General features: G+C 45.2%; 1 protein-coding gene across 3 annotated transcripts in view; it reads right to left on the reverse strand.

The window, feature by feature from the left end:
- Positions 1-7,537: 7,537 nt before the first annotated feature.
- PGGHG (protein-glucosylgalactosylhydroxylysine glucosidase) overlaps positions 7,538-16,985 on the reverse strand; it is a 72,377-nt gene continuing 62,929 nt past the window's right edge. For 2 of the 3 annotated variants that reach the window (XM_073605274.1, XM_073605273.1), the window contains 5 exons: positions 13,131-13,264; positions 11,853-11,948; positions 11,007-11,104; positions 8,295-8,503; positions 7,538-8,129 (listed from right to left, as the gene is read on the reverse strand). In XM_073605274.1, coding sequence (XP_073461375.1) covers positions 8,068-8,129; positions 8,295-8,503; positions 11,007-11,104; positions 11,853-11,948; positions 13,131-13,264 — 599 coding nt within the window. In that variant the 3' untranslated portion in view covers positions 7,538-8,067. Of the gene's footprint in view, positions 8,130-8,294; positions 8,504-8,525; positions 10,550-11,006; positions 11,105-11,852; positions 11,949-13,130; positions 13,265-16,985 lie in introns of those variants that run through there. The other variant, XM_073605275.1, reaches the window with a different exon arrangement.

A 16,985-nucleotide genomic window follows, 5' to 3' on the forward strand; every position in this document is an offset into this window, starting at 1 on the left:
CCTGGTGGAGGGGTCTGTAATAATGGAGGGGGGTTTGTCTTGGGGGGGTCTGTAATAATGGAGGGGAGTTCGTCCTGATGGGGGGTCTGTAATAATGGAGGGGGGTTTGTCCTGGTGGCGGGTCTGTAATAATGGAGGGGGGTTTGTCCTAGTGGGAGGGTCTGTAGAAATGGAGGGGGGGTTGTCCTGGGGGGTCTGTAATAATGGAGGGGGGTTTGTCCTGGGGGTCTGTAATAACGGAGGGGGGTTTGTCCCGGTGGGGGGGTCTGTAATAATGGAGGGAGGTTTGTCCTGGTGGGGGGGTCTGTAATAATGGAGGGGGGTTTGTCCTGGGGGGTCTGTAATAATGGAGGGGGATTTGTCCTGGGGGGTCTGTAATAATGGAGGGGGGTTTGTCCTGGTGGGGGGTCTGTAATAATGGAGGGGGGTTTGTCCTGGGGGGGTCTGTAATAACGGAGAGGGGTTTGTCCTGGTGGGGGAGTCTGTAATAATGGAGGGGGGTTTGTCCTGGTGGGAGGTCTGTAATAATGGAGGGGGGGTTTGTCCTGGTGGGGGGTCTGTAATAATGGAGGGGGGGTTTGTCCTGGTGGGGGGTCTGTAATAATGGAGGGGGGTTTGTCCTTGGGGGTTTGTAATAATGAAGGGGGTTGTCCTGGGGGTCTGTAATAATGGAGGGGGGGTTTGTCCTGGGGGGTCTGTAATAACGGAGTGGGGGTTTGTCCTGGTGGGGGGGTCTGTAATAATGGAGGGGGGTTTGACCTGGTGGGGGGTCTGTAATAATAGAGGGGGGTTTGTCTTGGGGGGTCTGTAATAATGGAGGTGGGGGTTTGCCCTCGTGGGGGTCTGTAATAATGGAGGGGGGTTTGTCCTGGTGGGAGGGTCTGTAATAATGGAGGGGGGTTTGTCCTGGTGGGGGGTCTGTAATAATGGAGGGGGGTTTGTCCTGGGGGGTCTGTAATAATGGAGGGGGATTTGTCCTGGGGGGTCTGTAATAATGGAGGGGGGTTTGTCTTGGGGGGTCTGTAATAATGGAGGGGGGTTTGTCCTTGGGGGTTTGTAATAATGAAGGGGGTTGTCCTGGGGGTCTGTAATAATGGAGGGGGGTTTGTCCTGGGGGGTCTGTAATAACGGAGTGGGGGTTTGTCCTGGTGGGGGGTCTGTAATAATGGAGGGGGGTTTGTCCTGGGGGGTCTGTAATAATGGAGGGGGGTTTGACCTGGTGGGGGGTCTGTAATAATGGAGGGGGGTTTGTCTTGGGGGGTCTGTAATAATGGAGGGGGGGTTTGCCCTCGTGGGGGTCTGTAATAATGGAGGGGGGTTTGTCCTGGTGGGAGGGTCTGTAATAATGGAGGGGGGTTTGTCCTGGTGGGGGGTCTGTAATAATGGAGGGGGGTTTGTCCTGGTGGGGGGTCTGTAATAATGGAGGGGGGTTTGTCTCGGGGGGTCTGTAATAATGGAGAGGGGTTTGTCCTTGGGGGTTTGTAATAATGAAGGGGGTTGTCCTGGGGGTCTGTAATAATGGAGGGGGGGTTTGTCCTGGGGGGTCTGTAATAATTGAGGGGGGGTTTGTCCTGGGGGGTCTGTAATAACGGAGTGGGGGTTTGTCCTGGTGGGGGGTCTGTAATAATGGAGGGGGGTTTGTCCTGGGGGGTCTGTAATAATGGAGGGGGGGTTTGCCCTCGTGGGGGTCTGTAATAATGGAGGGGGGTTTGTCCTGGTGGGAGGGTCTGTAATAATGGAGGGGGGTTTGACCTGGTGGGGGGTCTGTAATAATGGAGGGGGGTTTGTCTTGGGGGGTCTGTAATAATGGAGGGGGGGTTTGCCCTCGTGGGGGTCTGTAATAATGGAGGGGGGTTTGTCCTGGTGGGAGGGTCTGTAATAATGGAGGGGGGTTTGTCCTGGTGGGGGGTCTGTAATAATGGAGGGGGGTTTGTCCTGGGGGGTCTGTAATAATGGAGGGGGATTTGTCCTGGGGGGTCTGTAATAATGGAGGGGGGTTTGTCCTGGTGGGGGGTCTGTAATAATGGAGGGGGGTTTGTCTTGGGGGGTCTGTAATAATGGAGGGGGGGTTTGCCCTCGTGGGGGTCTGTAATAATGGAGGGGGGTTTGTCCTGGTGGGAGGGTCTGTAATAATGGAGGGGGGTTTGTCCTGGGGGGGGTCTGTACTAATGGAGGGGGTGGTTTGTCCTGGAGGGGTCTGTAATAATGGAGGGGGGTTTGTCCTGGTGGGGGGTCTGTAATAATGGAGGGGGGTTTGTCTTGGGGGGGTCTGTAATAATGGAGGGGGGTTTGCCCTGGTGGGGGGTCTGTAATAATGGAGGGGGGTTTGTCCTGGTGGGAGGGTCTGTAATAATGGAGGGGGGTTTGTCCTTGGGGGGTCTGTACTAATGGAGGGGGTGGTTTGTCCTGGAGGGGTCTGTAATAATGGAGGGGGTTTGTCCTGGTGGGGGGTATGTAATAATGGAGGGGGGTTTGTCCTGGGGGGTCTGTACTAATGGAGGGGGTGGTTCGTCCTGGGGGGTCTATACGGATGGAGGGGGGTCTGTACTAAGGGAGGGGTTTATACTTAGTGAGGGGTCTGCACTGACGGAGGGGGGTCTATACTTAGTGAAGGGGGGTATGTACTGAGGGGCAACTATAGTTGGTGGAGGGGGCTGACATCATGTTTTACCACACCTAGTGACACTACTGCAGCTGCAGGCTCTTCTTTCCCCCTCCCTCCTCTCTCCTCCTCGCGCTGCTGTACTAGTGAGCGGCGCTTGCCAGCTCAGCAGCCCACTATGTTTCTTCCCCCGCCTTCATATCAGCCAGGGAAGAAATGGAATAGAAAAAGGAGCAGAGAAGGGGATTGTGGGACATGTAGTCCCGAGGACTGGCAGCCCCACTGTATATGGAAACTGCAGCCATACAGCATGCTCAGCTGAATGGGAGAGAGAGAGAGCCAGGAGCCTGGGGAAGCTTTCAGGGAAGAACACCCAGGAACATCATCAGAGAGAGAACCCCGCTGCCTTGTGCCACCAGAGGGAAAGCCACACAGCCTAGCGCCATCCCTGGCAGAGAAAGAAATGGAGTAATTGCCAGAATACAGATCTGAGTGCTATCCAGCGGAGTCGCCACGGGCAATTCAGAGAGAGCTGACTCCTGATCAGAGGAACCGTTGCTGTATGGCTGGGTCAGGTGAGAGGGCCGATCGGCCATTATCTACTAACGTCCATAGGAACTGCAGTCTCTGACCATCTCCTGTACCATGTCTGCAGTCTCTGACCGTCTCTTGTATCATGTCTGTAGTCTCTGACCAAACACCTTTTTTATGTCTGCAGTCTCTGACCATCTCCTGTACTATGTCTGCAGTCTCTGACCATCTCCTGTACTATGTCTGCAGTCTCTGACCATCTCCTGTACTATGTCTGCAGTCTCTGACCATCTCCTGTACTATGTCTGCAGTCTCTGACCATCTCCTGTATTATGTCTGCAGTCTATGACCATCTCCTGTGTTATGTTTGCAGTCTCTGACCATCTCCTGTACTATGATTGCAGTCTCTGACCATCTCCTGTACCATGTCTGCAGTCTCTGACCATCTCTTGTATCATGTTTTTGCAGTCTCTGACCATCTCCTGTACTGTAATTGCAGTCTCTGACCGTCTCTTGTATCATGTCTACAGTCTCTGACCATCTCCTGTATCATGTCTGTAGTCTCTGGCCATCTCTTATATCATGTCTGCAGTCTCTGACCATCCCCTGTACTATGATTGCAGTCTCTGACCGTCTCTTGTATCATGTCTACAGTCTCTGAACATCTTTTGTATCATGTCTGCAGTCTCTGACCATCTCTTGTATCATGTCTACAGTCTCTGACCATCTTCTTTACTATGTCTGCAGTCTCTGATCATCTCCTGTACTATGTCTGCAGTCTCTGATCATCTCCTGTACTATGTCTGCAGTCTCTGATCATCTCCTGTATTATGTCTGCAGTCTCTGATCATCTCCTGTACTATGTCTGCAGTCTCTGATCATCTCCTGTATTATGTCTGCAGTCTCTGACCATCTCCTGTATTATGTCTGCAGTCTCTGATCATCTCTTATATCATGTCTGCGGTCTTTGACTGTCTCCTGTACTATGTCTGGGGGCTCTTTATAACAGACTCTCTAACAGAAGCCCTCTCTGTGTGTGTCAGAGAGACTCCCCTCTGGGTCTCATTAGTGTACGCTCTTCTTGTATTTTCTTTATTGTTAAAAGATCACGGGAGGATCCCAGGGTAACGAAGGATCCTTAGGGGAGCATCTCTGTGTTTGAGTCGTTGCCATAGAGACATTTGTAAAGGGGAGGGGTTGGCAAGATGACCACGCCCATGTGGGGGCGCCAGAAATATTTCTGCACCCAGGCGTTTGTGACCCTAGGATCGGCCCCGTCCACACTGCTCCCACTCACTTCACTTTGGAGTGATTCAAGAAGTCTGAGGGCTTTAATGTCCTGGAGGTATCTAACCTAAAAGGCTGAGTGGATTTGTCAATGTATTCTTTCTTAAGGGCAAATTTCCTTACAAATAAATTCACATCCTTTACCCACTCAAAAAAGTTGAAGTCCTGAGAGGTCACAAAAGATAGTCCTCTCTTCAGCACTGCAATGTGGTCAGCTGTCAATGTTATATCAGAGAGATTAAATATCTGAAAATCACTGTCCTAGGTGGTGGTTTGATCTGAGGAATCTATCACTTCCTCCTTTTCTTGGTACTCGTTATATCCCCATTGATCTAGATCTCTCATATGTTGAGTAGATGTTGCTAAAACATTCCCCCGTTGACCTCTACGGAGTCTGAAATTACCTCTTCTACCTCTACCTCTTTTTGGGGTATATCTGACCTCATTTCTGCCATTGCTCGAGTCACTTTGTCTCTTTCTCCCTCCCCTCTTCTGTCTCCATTGATGTATCAGAGTCAGCTGCAGAGACAGTCTGTGGGGGTAACCCTTTGTTCTTACTAGACCAGGTATAAACTCTGTCATTAGCAAAGACATCAGAATCTCAAATGAACGTTTTATGTTTTTTGTTGTTAGTGCTTCATGAGCTTTTCAGCATCAAGCATCTCATCTGTATTTTAGATTTGCAAGGCTGCCACAAGTGCATCGGTATACATGTTTGTTGGATGTTCAAGCCCCTTCTGATACCGGCATCTAACAACCATTGACTCATCCCCACCCGGTTACATTCAGCTATCAGCTGGGGATTCCCGGCTGACAGGTGAATGTAAACAAAGGGTCAGGTACAATGTGAAAAAGAAATGGCATGGGGTTCCCTCAAAATTCAAATCAGTCCCTTTAGCTCTTTGGATTTTAGGGAGGATACCACAAAAAAGATATGCAACCTGGCAAGCCAGGAAAGGCATGAACCTTACCAGGGTACATGGCCTCAGTATGAGGGCCCCCCTTGCAAAGCATTTTGGTGAGGACAAGGGCCTCTTCTCTACAGCCCTTGCCCAGTGGTTGTGGGGATCTACGGGTAGGGAGATTATCAGAATCTGGAACCCTACTTTAACAATAAAGGGGCCTCCAGATACCACCCTCATCTTCATGTGAAGGAGTATGGGGTACTCATTCACAAAAAAAGTAAACAGTTAAAAAAACACAGTTTTTGACAAGCCCCCTATTTTTAAAAAAAATGGCCCACCATGTAAACCCGCCATCAAGCATGTTGTCCAGCATTGCAGATCTATGTCAATCACAATGAATGATGCTCAACAAAAGCAAAGAATGGTCGGCTGCTGACAAATCTGATCCCATTGCTTCCATCGCAATAAATGATACCCCTGGGTCCCCTCCCCCCTGCAAAAGTGAGCAGAGGGGCGGAGTCTCCCTTGTTACATAATTTACTAAATATAGGTATAACTGTATTTGACCAGTAATGTCATTGACCAAGTATGGTCATGCCCATCTTTCATTCACCCGTCAGCCTCCAATAATATAACGCTTTTCATTGCTGGAAGCTAAAGTACAGCTTCTATGAATGGAGGAGGAGGGCAGAAAGGGCAAGCATAGTTGACACTCTTTTGAAGAGTGTTGACGGCAGGTCCAACGGCTGTATTATCCCCCGCAGCAACAGAAGATTACTGCTGCAGGGGTATGGGGAGGTGCAGAAGATTTCAACTAAGAGAGCAGCCACTTATATTAATTCTAAACTGTACACTTGTAGCTGCTGTAATGAAATGGCTTTCTGTAGCTACCATAACACACCAGGAAAGACTAGAACCCCTGCCAGCTAATTATTGCTGTGTCTATTGGAGGTTTTTCCTTACTCTATTTGATTGAACCCCTGTCACTACAACAAGTGGGGGGAAATCTTTCTAATGGAGTTCTGGATAACAGAAAAACCATGGCAGCTTAATCCTTCCACACTCCAAAACTATAAAAAAATATTTTGGTGGAATTAAACTGTGGCTGGGCATACACTTTTTTAAGCAGAATCATCTCTGCTCCAGTGATGCAATGTCGGCAAGCTCCCTTGCCAGCGCCAACATATTTACAGCTGCTTCTAGGTTTGGGAATGTCAGCCATGTTAATTGACCAGACCGAGTCAATACTACAGTTAGGCCTCGTTCAAACCATGTTGCAGAGACATCAGTTTTTCTACATGCGTTCTGCAAGGGCACAAAAAAAAACAATTTTTCTGTTGTGCCCTGTTCACATCACAACACTGGTATCACGTGTGGATTTTTTCTGCACGGGAAAAAAACTGACATAACATCAACATTTGTATGAATAGAGCACATAACTCAAATGCATGAAAAGTGATAGAAACTGTTGTGAAAGTGATGTTGGTTTTCCCATCAGTTTTCATGCACTTATGGTGTGAAGGAGCCCTTAAAAGAGATGTTTTTTTTTTTTTTTGCAGGTTTATACTTACCTAGGTGGATGCAGCATCAGTCTGATGCTGCATCTGCCCCCCACCGCCTCTGCGCTGGGTACCAAGCGATCGAATATCGCCGATGGCTCGGTTCCCACAGCTCCCTGAGCAGATGATTAGGAGTCAGCAGCTCTCTGCTCTGCTCCTCCACGCTCACTGGAGCACTGAGCTGTGAAGGGCCAGGGATCATCCGCCTCAGGCTCTCAGCGGCTCGCTGAGAGGCTGAGACGGTATCAGGCCAGGCACCTGGCTCATCCAGACTTTATTGTTGTGATGACGTGGTGCCTGGACTGATTCCTGTGACATCAGCAGAGAACTTCAGCCTGCTCTCTGCTGAAAATGGTTCACAGGAGTGCAAAACGAATTGCACTCCTGTGACCCACAGGAGAAGCCCAGCCAAATGAGCTCAGGCTGGACTTCTCCTTTAAGTGTATCTAAAGGGCAAAATATTTTCATACTTTCATACTTTCAGACTGTAGAAGGCGTAGAGCTTATGTTGGGTTTTTTATGCTCTTTAACAACGGTAGTGGCAATTTAGCTTTAGCACTTAACTGTCAACCCTTTGCTGTTAAACTGCCATATGAAAATGTGTTTGCCTCTGGAACTAGCAATGAAAGAGCCATTCAAGACAAAAAGAAAAATGTGATACTCAGAAGTTTAATAATCAAAGCACAGCACTAGTGTACCGTATAAACATGGTAGTTTTTTTCAACGAAAGATGTAGCATTAAATGATACATGTTTTAACTATGCTGCAAAAAAATAGGGCTAGTAGGGGATCTGTATGTATCATAACTCATAGTGCCCTTTCTGTAGAAAAAAAAAATAGAACTAGAGACAGAAATATAAACTGATATTTTAATAACATTTTTATGAGTCTGCAGTATCCTAGCTGCGATGGGTATACAGAAATATATCCGCATTCCTGTTTTGTAAAGACCTTACACAAATAACATATTCAAACATTACAAGAGTTACGTTAATGGAATGCATTCTAATATCTGCATCTATATTTGTGTTCACATCCGTATTTATAGACTGATTTGTCTCTGACACACCCAGGAACACCTTCTATTAAACTTTAAATAAAAAAAAATCAGTCAGTACCCTCTTCTCAACAGAAAAACACCCAGGATCCTGCACACAGGGTACTTTATCCAGGCAACGTTGAGTCAAACACGGGTACTCTTTGTGTGAATATGGGCTGCTTTCGTTGGAAAGGAAACTGGTTGCCCTGCAAAAAAGAAATAAAGTGCAATAATAATATAATTGGTAATGACGTATTTGGCAAAACAAGGTGTATTTTTAAGAGTGTGTTTCCACCATGTATTTTTGTTTAATTGCCAACTAAATAACAAAAATAACAGTATATGACAACAGGATAGGTGTACTAACGTACCAATATATAGTGGTAAATCTGGTGTTAATTCAAATGAGATAACCAGTGAGTCCTTTGGATTTCCGTGTGCTGATGTCAACTCCACAGTTGTAACAGATTTTGTGAAAGTAAAATTAAGTTTATTCCCAAGATAAGAAACCCCAGTAATCTGCAAATGTGTGATTTCATCAGTGACAACCGGATCCAGGTCCAGGCTTTGTTTGTTGATTCTAAATGGAACAGAAGCACCATTATTAAAAATAAAAAAAAAACACAATATACTGCTTGTTTGCCCAAGCCACTGATTTTATCTGGGTGGCAATAGTCAGCTTATACTGAGTCAGGAAGAGTGGTATGCTGGAATTGATAACCTTTTATCAAGCTCTAAGTTAGAGGTTTGCAACATAGCAATAATTGTATGATTCATTTTAGAAATGTTACATTGTTTTTCAAGGACATATAGTGTATGTACGTCTTTTATTTGGTATATTGTCTTAAAAAATGCTATTTGTTTAAATACAGAATGACAATTGGACAAAAAAAGTGTAAAAAAAATGTTTAGTCTTTTTTTAAGTGTATTATTATTTTTAAACACTGTATTGTTTACTTTTAAAGCATTTTTTATGTGTGGATGCTGATTAGTTCCAGAATGTTATTAGAAACTGCAGCTGCCAAAGAAAGTCTTGACAACTTGCAGGGTGTACCTGTGCATGCTCCCAGCTGTCAAAGGTGGGTGACTGTACTTTACAACAAGGCACCTTTCCTGGGACAACTACTCTACAGTTTTATGATATCATTCCTGTACTCCCTTTACTGTCAGAAGGCTTCCAATGCAGCTGCAATGCTGTTGAGTTGGGCTGATCCACATTGCAGCATCTTCCTCTGCTAGGCTGAATCCTGACATTCAGAAGACTAGCAAGTACCTATATAAGGATGGACTGAGATGCTATTCATAAATGCATTTACATATATTTTATTGAATTCAAACTGCATTAAAGCAATATTAAAGTCAACGTTTTAACTTTGCCCTGTATTAAGGATTATAATAAATCTTACTTGTAGGCCCCTCCTGAACCCTGTAAAGCTGCAACATTCAGAAGTTTGAAATATCATACCAGCCGATGAACTCACTCATACACACACAGTTCACTTTGGATTCACTGCACACTGGCTGTCCTGTGACAGAGAGTGGCATGCCACGATGGTAACTCCTGTGTGCATGCGTGGCAGTGATGTCACCTCGGCCCAGCCACTTAAGCGGCCAGATAGCACAATCCCAGAAGGAAGACTGGGTGAAGATAGGAGTGTGGGAGTGGTGACAGCTCAGCGTTGAAGTGCTTTGTTTGATAGGTAAGGCTGTCATAATGTGCTAATTTGCAGTGCACACTTGAACATTATGGCATCAACCACCTTGGGGGCCCATTACAAAAAAGGGTTTAATACTGCTTTAAAATATTGAATGATATTTTGTATTGTACAATATTTCACCTTTGATAGATGAAGGGGAAAAGAATCACTTGCTGGCTTCTTTCACACATTAGGGACTTTTGCAGTGAGGGTGGTGCTTGAACATGTTATTGAATATGGGGTGTTATTTCTGATTCTTCTGTGAGAGAACATGCTACTATATACTATCTGACTTGTTGCAAAGGAACATTGATTCCCAGGGCCATCTTAAGAGCATTATAGGCCCCCGGGCAATACAGTGCACTGGGGCCCTGTCTACACTACACTATATTCACTGACCACTACACTACACACCACACCGACCACTACACTACACACCACACTAACCTACCTGATTCCTAAACTGACCACTACAGTAATACTGACCACTACACACCACACCACCCTACCTGATTTCTATACCGATCACTAATACACAAACTACACTATCCACTGACCACTACACTACTACACAATACACTACCCACAGACCACTACACAATACACTACATACTGACCGCTACACAATACTCTACCCACAGACCACTACACACACACACAATACACTACACACAACACATTACACTATACACTGACTTTATGGCTGCTCCCTCTCCCCAGACCATATCTACTCCCCCCCCGAGGCCAGCAACAAAACTCACAACTGAGTCTCTTACCTTTTTTTCTTTCCTGATCTGCTCTGCCTCTGCTTCGCCGTCTGTCACACTGCCGGACTGCCTGCCCCCGGCGGGGACATGATCGGTGACCCGGAGAGGAGGAGAAGAAGACAGGCACAGACTGCATGCCCCGGCGGGGACATGATCGGTGACCTGGAGAAGAGGAGGAGAAGACAGCGGCTACAGCTCACAGTGAAGGCCAGCCCTGCTCTCTCGCGATTGAGGACAGGCCAGCCCCACCTGCCGCACACGACCCCTTTCGCCCAATCACAGGGCGCCAGGGGCCAGCCGGAGCACGGGGTCACAGAAAATTGGAGCGAGGGTGACACATAGATGCTTGGCTGGGGTCGCTGGGGCCCCCCAGGCAAGTGGGGCCCCCGGGCAACTGCCCAGCATGCCCAATGGAAAAGACGGCCCTGTTGATTCCTTGTAATGATTTTGCTCTACACATAAACATGTGAGTTGTGTCATTTGTCATCTCATTTAAACCATGAAGCATTAAAAAAATGAAAACACTAAAACAGAACCTCATATTAGCATAATAGAAATACATAATACATAGGGGCTTCAGGACCTAGGGGACAGGCTTATATTATTTGTTATCACAAACCTGAAACCTGCATAACCAAAAAGTATAGCTTGCAGAAATCCTCCCATTCCTGTGAGAAAATTAACAGCTCCAGACCCATCAGCACATTCTGTCCAAATCTAAAAACAATAAATGTGATACAAAGTCAACCAAAGACAAAACATGGTCCTTTAGAGCCCATTCACACAGGGGCAACTTTGGATCTGACTTCAAGTCGCCCCTAGTCGCCTCAAGTCGCGCTACATGGAAAAATCAATGTAAATGAATGGATCCGTCTTAATGCACACTACTGCAGTCGCTCCGACTTCAGAAAAGGTTCCTGTACTACTTCAATCCGACTTTACGGCAACTTGTACCCATTGATTTCAATGGAAGTTGCCTCCAAGTCTGATCACCTGTCATACTGAGGCAACTTTACAGGAAGCAGAAAGGAAACAGAAAGTAATTTACTCCACTAAACAGCCAGCCCCCTCCTTCTCACACACAGCTGATAAGCTCTGATTGGCCACTTGTAAAGTTCCCTGTCCTGGAGGCGACTTCAAGTTGTGTTGTAAGTTGCCCCAAGTCCTGCTGTGATTCATACTCAAGTCGTGTCCAAGTTGCCTCCCAAAGTCGCACTGGAAGTCGTGTTGCCCCTGTGTGAATGGGCTCTTAATCCTATACACATCGCTGAAATCTGGCTAACTCATTAAAGGGGATGCAATGTAAAGTAGTGTTCTAGGGTAAGCATTCTGATTTTAGTTTACTAAAGAGAGGTCAGGCGGACGGCAACCTGGGTCAGTAATGTCACTTGTAGTAATGATATGGCTTCAATGACCCAAAGCTACTATTATGTTGTAGCATGACATTCACCCAACAACGTCTCACCTTAAAAGGTTCTGTTATGTTTGCAAAGCATTTCTTTAATTGCGTTTGAGCAGCGTCAATCTGCTTTATTTCCATAAAACCAATTGAAAACATACTCTGAAAAAGAAAATATGGTATTATTTGAAATGCAATACCCATAAAATTATTAAATATACATTTTTACTGATGCACACTGAAAGCAGATCTGGACTCTTCCTAACCTCCCACTGTTCTGTCATCTTATTTCTAAGCAGAAATATTCGGATATTCATCTATCAGCTGTTCCAGGATCCCACTGACTCCTGCATTGGAACAGTGCCGCAGTGGATGTTTGTGTTCACAATATCAATGGGTAAATCATTGAATGCCTGTTTGGGCAGTCTGGCAGGAGATTGAATGCATTTGTGTCTGAGGGTTGGAGGTGTTCAATTAATTAGTCTGAGATCTTGCCAACATATTATCAAATACTTTATGGCACAGACCAGTGGCGGCTGGTGTTATAATTTTTTTTGGGGGGGGCGGCAATCCTGCTACCCCCCCAGTCAGTCGATCGATCCCCGCACTTACCCCATCTAGGTTGCGGGCTTCCTTCAGGCGGTGGGCGGCAGGCCTCTGCGCCTCCTCCTCCTCCTCTGCGGCCAATAGAATTGCTTCTCCTCTCGGCCAATCGGGTCTCAGGACCCACTTCCTGAGCCGGGATTTGCCAAGAGGAGAATCAGGAAGACAATGTCAAATATTAATTCACTATTGTCACACAACTGGGTGCAGTGGTCCAATTTCTCCCGCTGCCGCCAATAGCCAATCAGTCAATGCTCTCGTGGACATCGCTGGATCGAGAGGGGGGTCAGGTAAGTATTGGAGGGGGGCTGGGGGGGCTGTTGCATACAGCAGGTTTTTTTACCTTCAAGAATAGAATGCATGAAGGTAAAAAAAACCTTGTGCCTTTACAACCACTTTAAATGTAGATAAAAAAATATAAAGCTTGCAAAATAAAAAATAAATTTGTGTTCTAAATACTATGGGGTTGATGTATTAAAATTGAAGAGTGCAAAAAAAAAAAAAAGCTTATTTGAACAAGCTGAAGTTAGAAGCTGATTGGCTACCATCCACAGCTGCACCAGATGTTGCACTCAAGTTATTTCCAGTTTTAGTAATCAACCCCTATGACTTTGTAATAATCTCATACAGTTATGAGAATATAACATTTTTTTTATGATGGTTATCTTTTACCTACAATCATTAAAGCAGTGATCAGTGTAGGAGAGCACAAATCACCAGTGTAAAGCAAACTATTATTACCCATGTCATAGCAGGGCCATCAGGGTCTGTTACTAACTCATAGATTAAAAGGTCATTTCTGCGTTGTTTAGGAGTCATTTGAAACATCAGAGGGTAACCGAGCAGGACCACATCGGCCTGTTTCACCTTCTCACCTGCAAAAACGATATAAAAACACTGCATTATAAATAATATGTTAGAGTATGTGCACTTTTATATAATATTCCCTTAAAGCCCCCACCCATCCAATTGAGTTCACGACTAGATGTTTTTATAATGAACCAGACAATACAACATAATTAATTATATATATGTATAATTGATATAAGTTTATATTTATTTTAGAGACAGCTCCAGTTTTATTCCTGAAGAATCCTATTTTTGTTATCCATGAAATGCATTTGCAAGATCCCCACTCAATTGCTACATTAGCAATAAAATTATAAAAAAAATGTGTAGTATGCATAACTACTAAATTGAGGAATCAAATGTTCAAATACATAAATGGCTAATGGGTACTGGAGTGGAATACCTGCACAACTGGGATAAAACTTTGATATATTTGTCAGCAACAGAGTTTTTAAAATGTTTTAAAGTGATATTAATAAAAGTGTATTTTTTTATATTTTGTATGATGATATTTAAAATATATTGTCTGTCTATTTTTGGGTATTCAATACAGTTGACGTGATACCTCTTATCAACAGCCCATCTTTCACTGAAATATCAAGGTTAGTCTGAAGGTGACTATCAGGCACTGGGGTTTTTTGCAGGCTAAAGCTGTCTATAGAATGCTCAAAAATTTTCGATCAGTGTGAGATTGTCCCTGTTCAACAAAAGTCGATCATTTGATCGACTTCTGTCGAGCGGCCAAATTGGTAAACTTTCAGCAATCAGTGGCTGCAGCTGCCAGTCAGTGCATTCTAACAAGTGAGTCTTGTTGTCAGAATACAATGTCCCAGCGGGGAAGGATTCCTGCATCCACCTCCCTTGTGTGGATGAATAAATCTTTTTTTTTGCAGCTCGCTGGCTGAACAAAAAACCTGCCGCTTTGTGGCCAGCTTTAGTTCTGGTTACTCCCCAAGTTAAAAAATACATTTTTAACCCTTTTTGAAGTAGTGGGCAACACCCTGAAACTAGAGGATCAGCTTGAGCTTGAACCAGTGCTGCTTTCAACCTTGGCTTGTATGGGCAGCAAAGTCATTCCCTTCACACCCATTATTTCATGTTCTACAGGAACATTGGAAGCGCCCTGGTAGGTTATTTGCTTCCCTTAAGGGCTTGCTGGCCTTGTATCCACTTGGTGCAGATTGTGTTGAAAAGTGGTCAGTTTCCTGTATGGATCTGGCTATACCTTGCCTTAACAAGATGACAACTATTCCAGAGCAGGATTCACCTGCTTTAAAGACCCAACCAATAAGTGGTTGGAAACCTTTTCCAGGTTCCCTTTGGCAGGTACTGCCTTGCACCTAACTTTGGCTGTGATTTTACTTTGTCTGACTAGGTAAAATTCCTAAACAAGATAAAACCACTACTACCATTGACCCTCTGTTAGTGGAACATATGGAACAGATGGCTGTGGCACTGAATTTCAGTTTTGATGACTTACTGAAAACCTTGCGTTGACTTCTTTGCATAAAGCTGGCTATACACTGGTTCGTACAAATGTTCATACAAAAATTTGTATGGAAGTTCTTAGTACAGTCAGGTCCATAAATATTGGGACATCGACACAATTCTAATCTTTTTGGCTCTATACACCACCACAATGGATTTGAAATGAAACAAACAAGATGTGCTTTAACTGCAGACTTTCAGCTTTAATGTGAGGGTATTTTCATCCAAATCAGGTGAACGGTGTAGGAATTACAACAGTTTGTATATGTGCCTCCCACTTTTTAAGGGACCAAAAGTAATGGGACAGATTAACAATCATCCATCAAACTTTCACTTTTTAATACTTGGTTGCAAATCCTTTGCAGTCAATTACAGCCTGAAGTCTGGAACGCATAGACATCACCAGACGCTGGGTTTCATCCCTGGGGATGCTCTGCCAGGCCTCTACTGCAACTGTCTTCAGTTCCTGCTTGTTCTTGGGGCATTTTCCCTTCACTTTTGTCTTCAGCAAGTGAAATGCATGCTCAATCAGATTCAGGTCAGGTGATTGACTTGGCCATTGCATAACATTCCACTTCTTTCCCTTAAAAAACTCTTTGGTTTCTTTCACAGTATGCTTCGGGTCATTGTCCATCTGCACTGTGAATGAGTTCTGAAGCATTTTGCTGAATATGAGCAGATAATATTGCCCGAAACACTTCAGAATTCATCCTGCTGCTTTTGTCAGCAGTCACATCATCAATAAATACAAGAGAACCAGTTCCATTGGCAGCCATACATACCCATGCCATGACACTACCACCACCATGCTTCACTGATGAGGTGGTATGCTTTGAATCTTGAGCAGTTCCTTTCCTTCTCCATACTCTTCTCTTCCCATCACTCTGGTGCAAGTTGATCTTGGTCTCTGTTGTAATTCCTACACCGTTCACCTGATTTGGATGTAAATACCCTCAAATTAAAGCTGAAAGTCTGCAGTTAAAGCACATCTTTTTCGTTTCATTTGAAATCCATTGTGGTGGTGTATATACTCAAAAAGATTAGAATTTATTTTCTTGTCACTGTGGTTAAAAAAGAACAACATTTAGCGCCCACTAACTATTAGAAAATGAAACCAATGTTCTTTAAACAAATTGAAAAAATCAAACAAACTTGTATTAGTGAATGTCCTGTTTTCCATCAGTGTTTATACATAGGGCACAGCTGGAATGTGGAGCTATTTTGTAAGTGTTTGCCCTGCATTCGGGTCCACAAATTTAAGAATGAATCCACCAGGGCTGTCATCAGTGGCGGCTAGTGCTCAACATTTTTTGGGGGGCGCAAACAAACTGAAAAATTCTGAAAAATACTTAAAAACAACATCAATTGCAGCCACTTTGCCCATCAAATGCAGCCACTGTGCCATCAATTGCAGCCACTGTGCCCATCAAATACAGCCACTGTGCCCATCAAATGCAGCCACTGTGCCATCAATTGCAGCCATTGTGCCCATCAAATGCAGCCACTGTGCCATCAAATGCAGCCACTGTGCCCATCATATGCAGCCACTGTGCCCATCATATGCAGCCACTGTGCCCATCATATGCAGCCACTGTGCTCATCATATGCAGCCACTGTGCCCATCAAATGCAACCACTGTGCCCATCAAATACAGCCACTGTGCCCACCAAATACAGCCACTGTGCCCATCAATAACAGCCACTGTGCCATCAAATACAGCCACTGCGCCCATCATATGCAGCCATTGTGTCCATCATATGCAGCCACTGTGGCCATCATGTGCCTCCACTGTGCCCATCAAATGCAGCCACTGTGCCCATCATATGCAGCCACTGTGCCCAGCAAATACAGCCACTGTGCCCAGCAAATACAGCCACTGTGCCCATCAAATGCAGCCACTGTGCCCATCATATGCAGCCACTGTGCCCATCATATGCAGCCACTGTGCCCAGCAAATACAGCCACTGTGCCCAGCAAATGCAGCCACTGTGCCCATCATATACAGCCACTGTGCCCATCATATACAGCCACTGTGCCCATCATACGCAGCCACTGTGCCCATCATACGCAGCCACTATGCCCATCATATGCAGCCACTTTGCCCATCATATGCAGCCACTGTGCCATCAAATGCAGCCACTGTGCCCATCATATGCAGCCACTTTGCCCATCATATGCAGCCACTGTGCCCAGCAAATACAGTCACTGTGCCCATGATATGCAGTCACTGTGCCTAGCAAATACAGCCACTGTGCCATC

This window comes from Aquarana catesbeiana, linkage group LG11, assembly GCF_042186555.1.
Source record: "Aquarana catesbeiana isolate 2022-GZ linkage group LG11, ASM4218655v1, whole genome shotgun sequence".
Classification (NCBI taxonomy): Eukaryota; Metazoa; Chordata; class Amphibia; order Anura; family Ranidae; genus Aquarana; species Aquarana catesbeiana.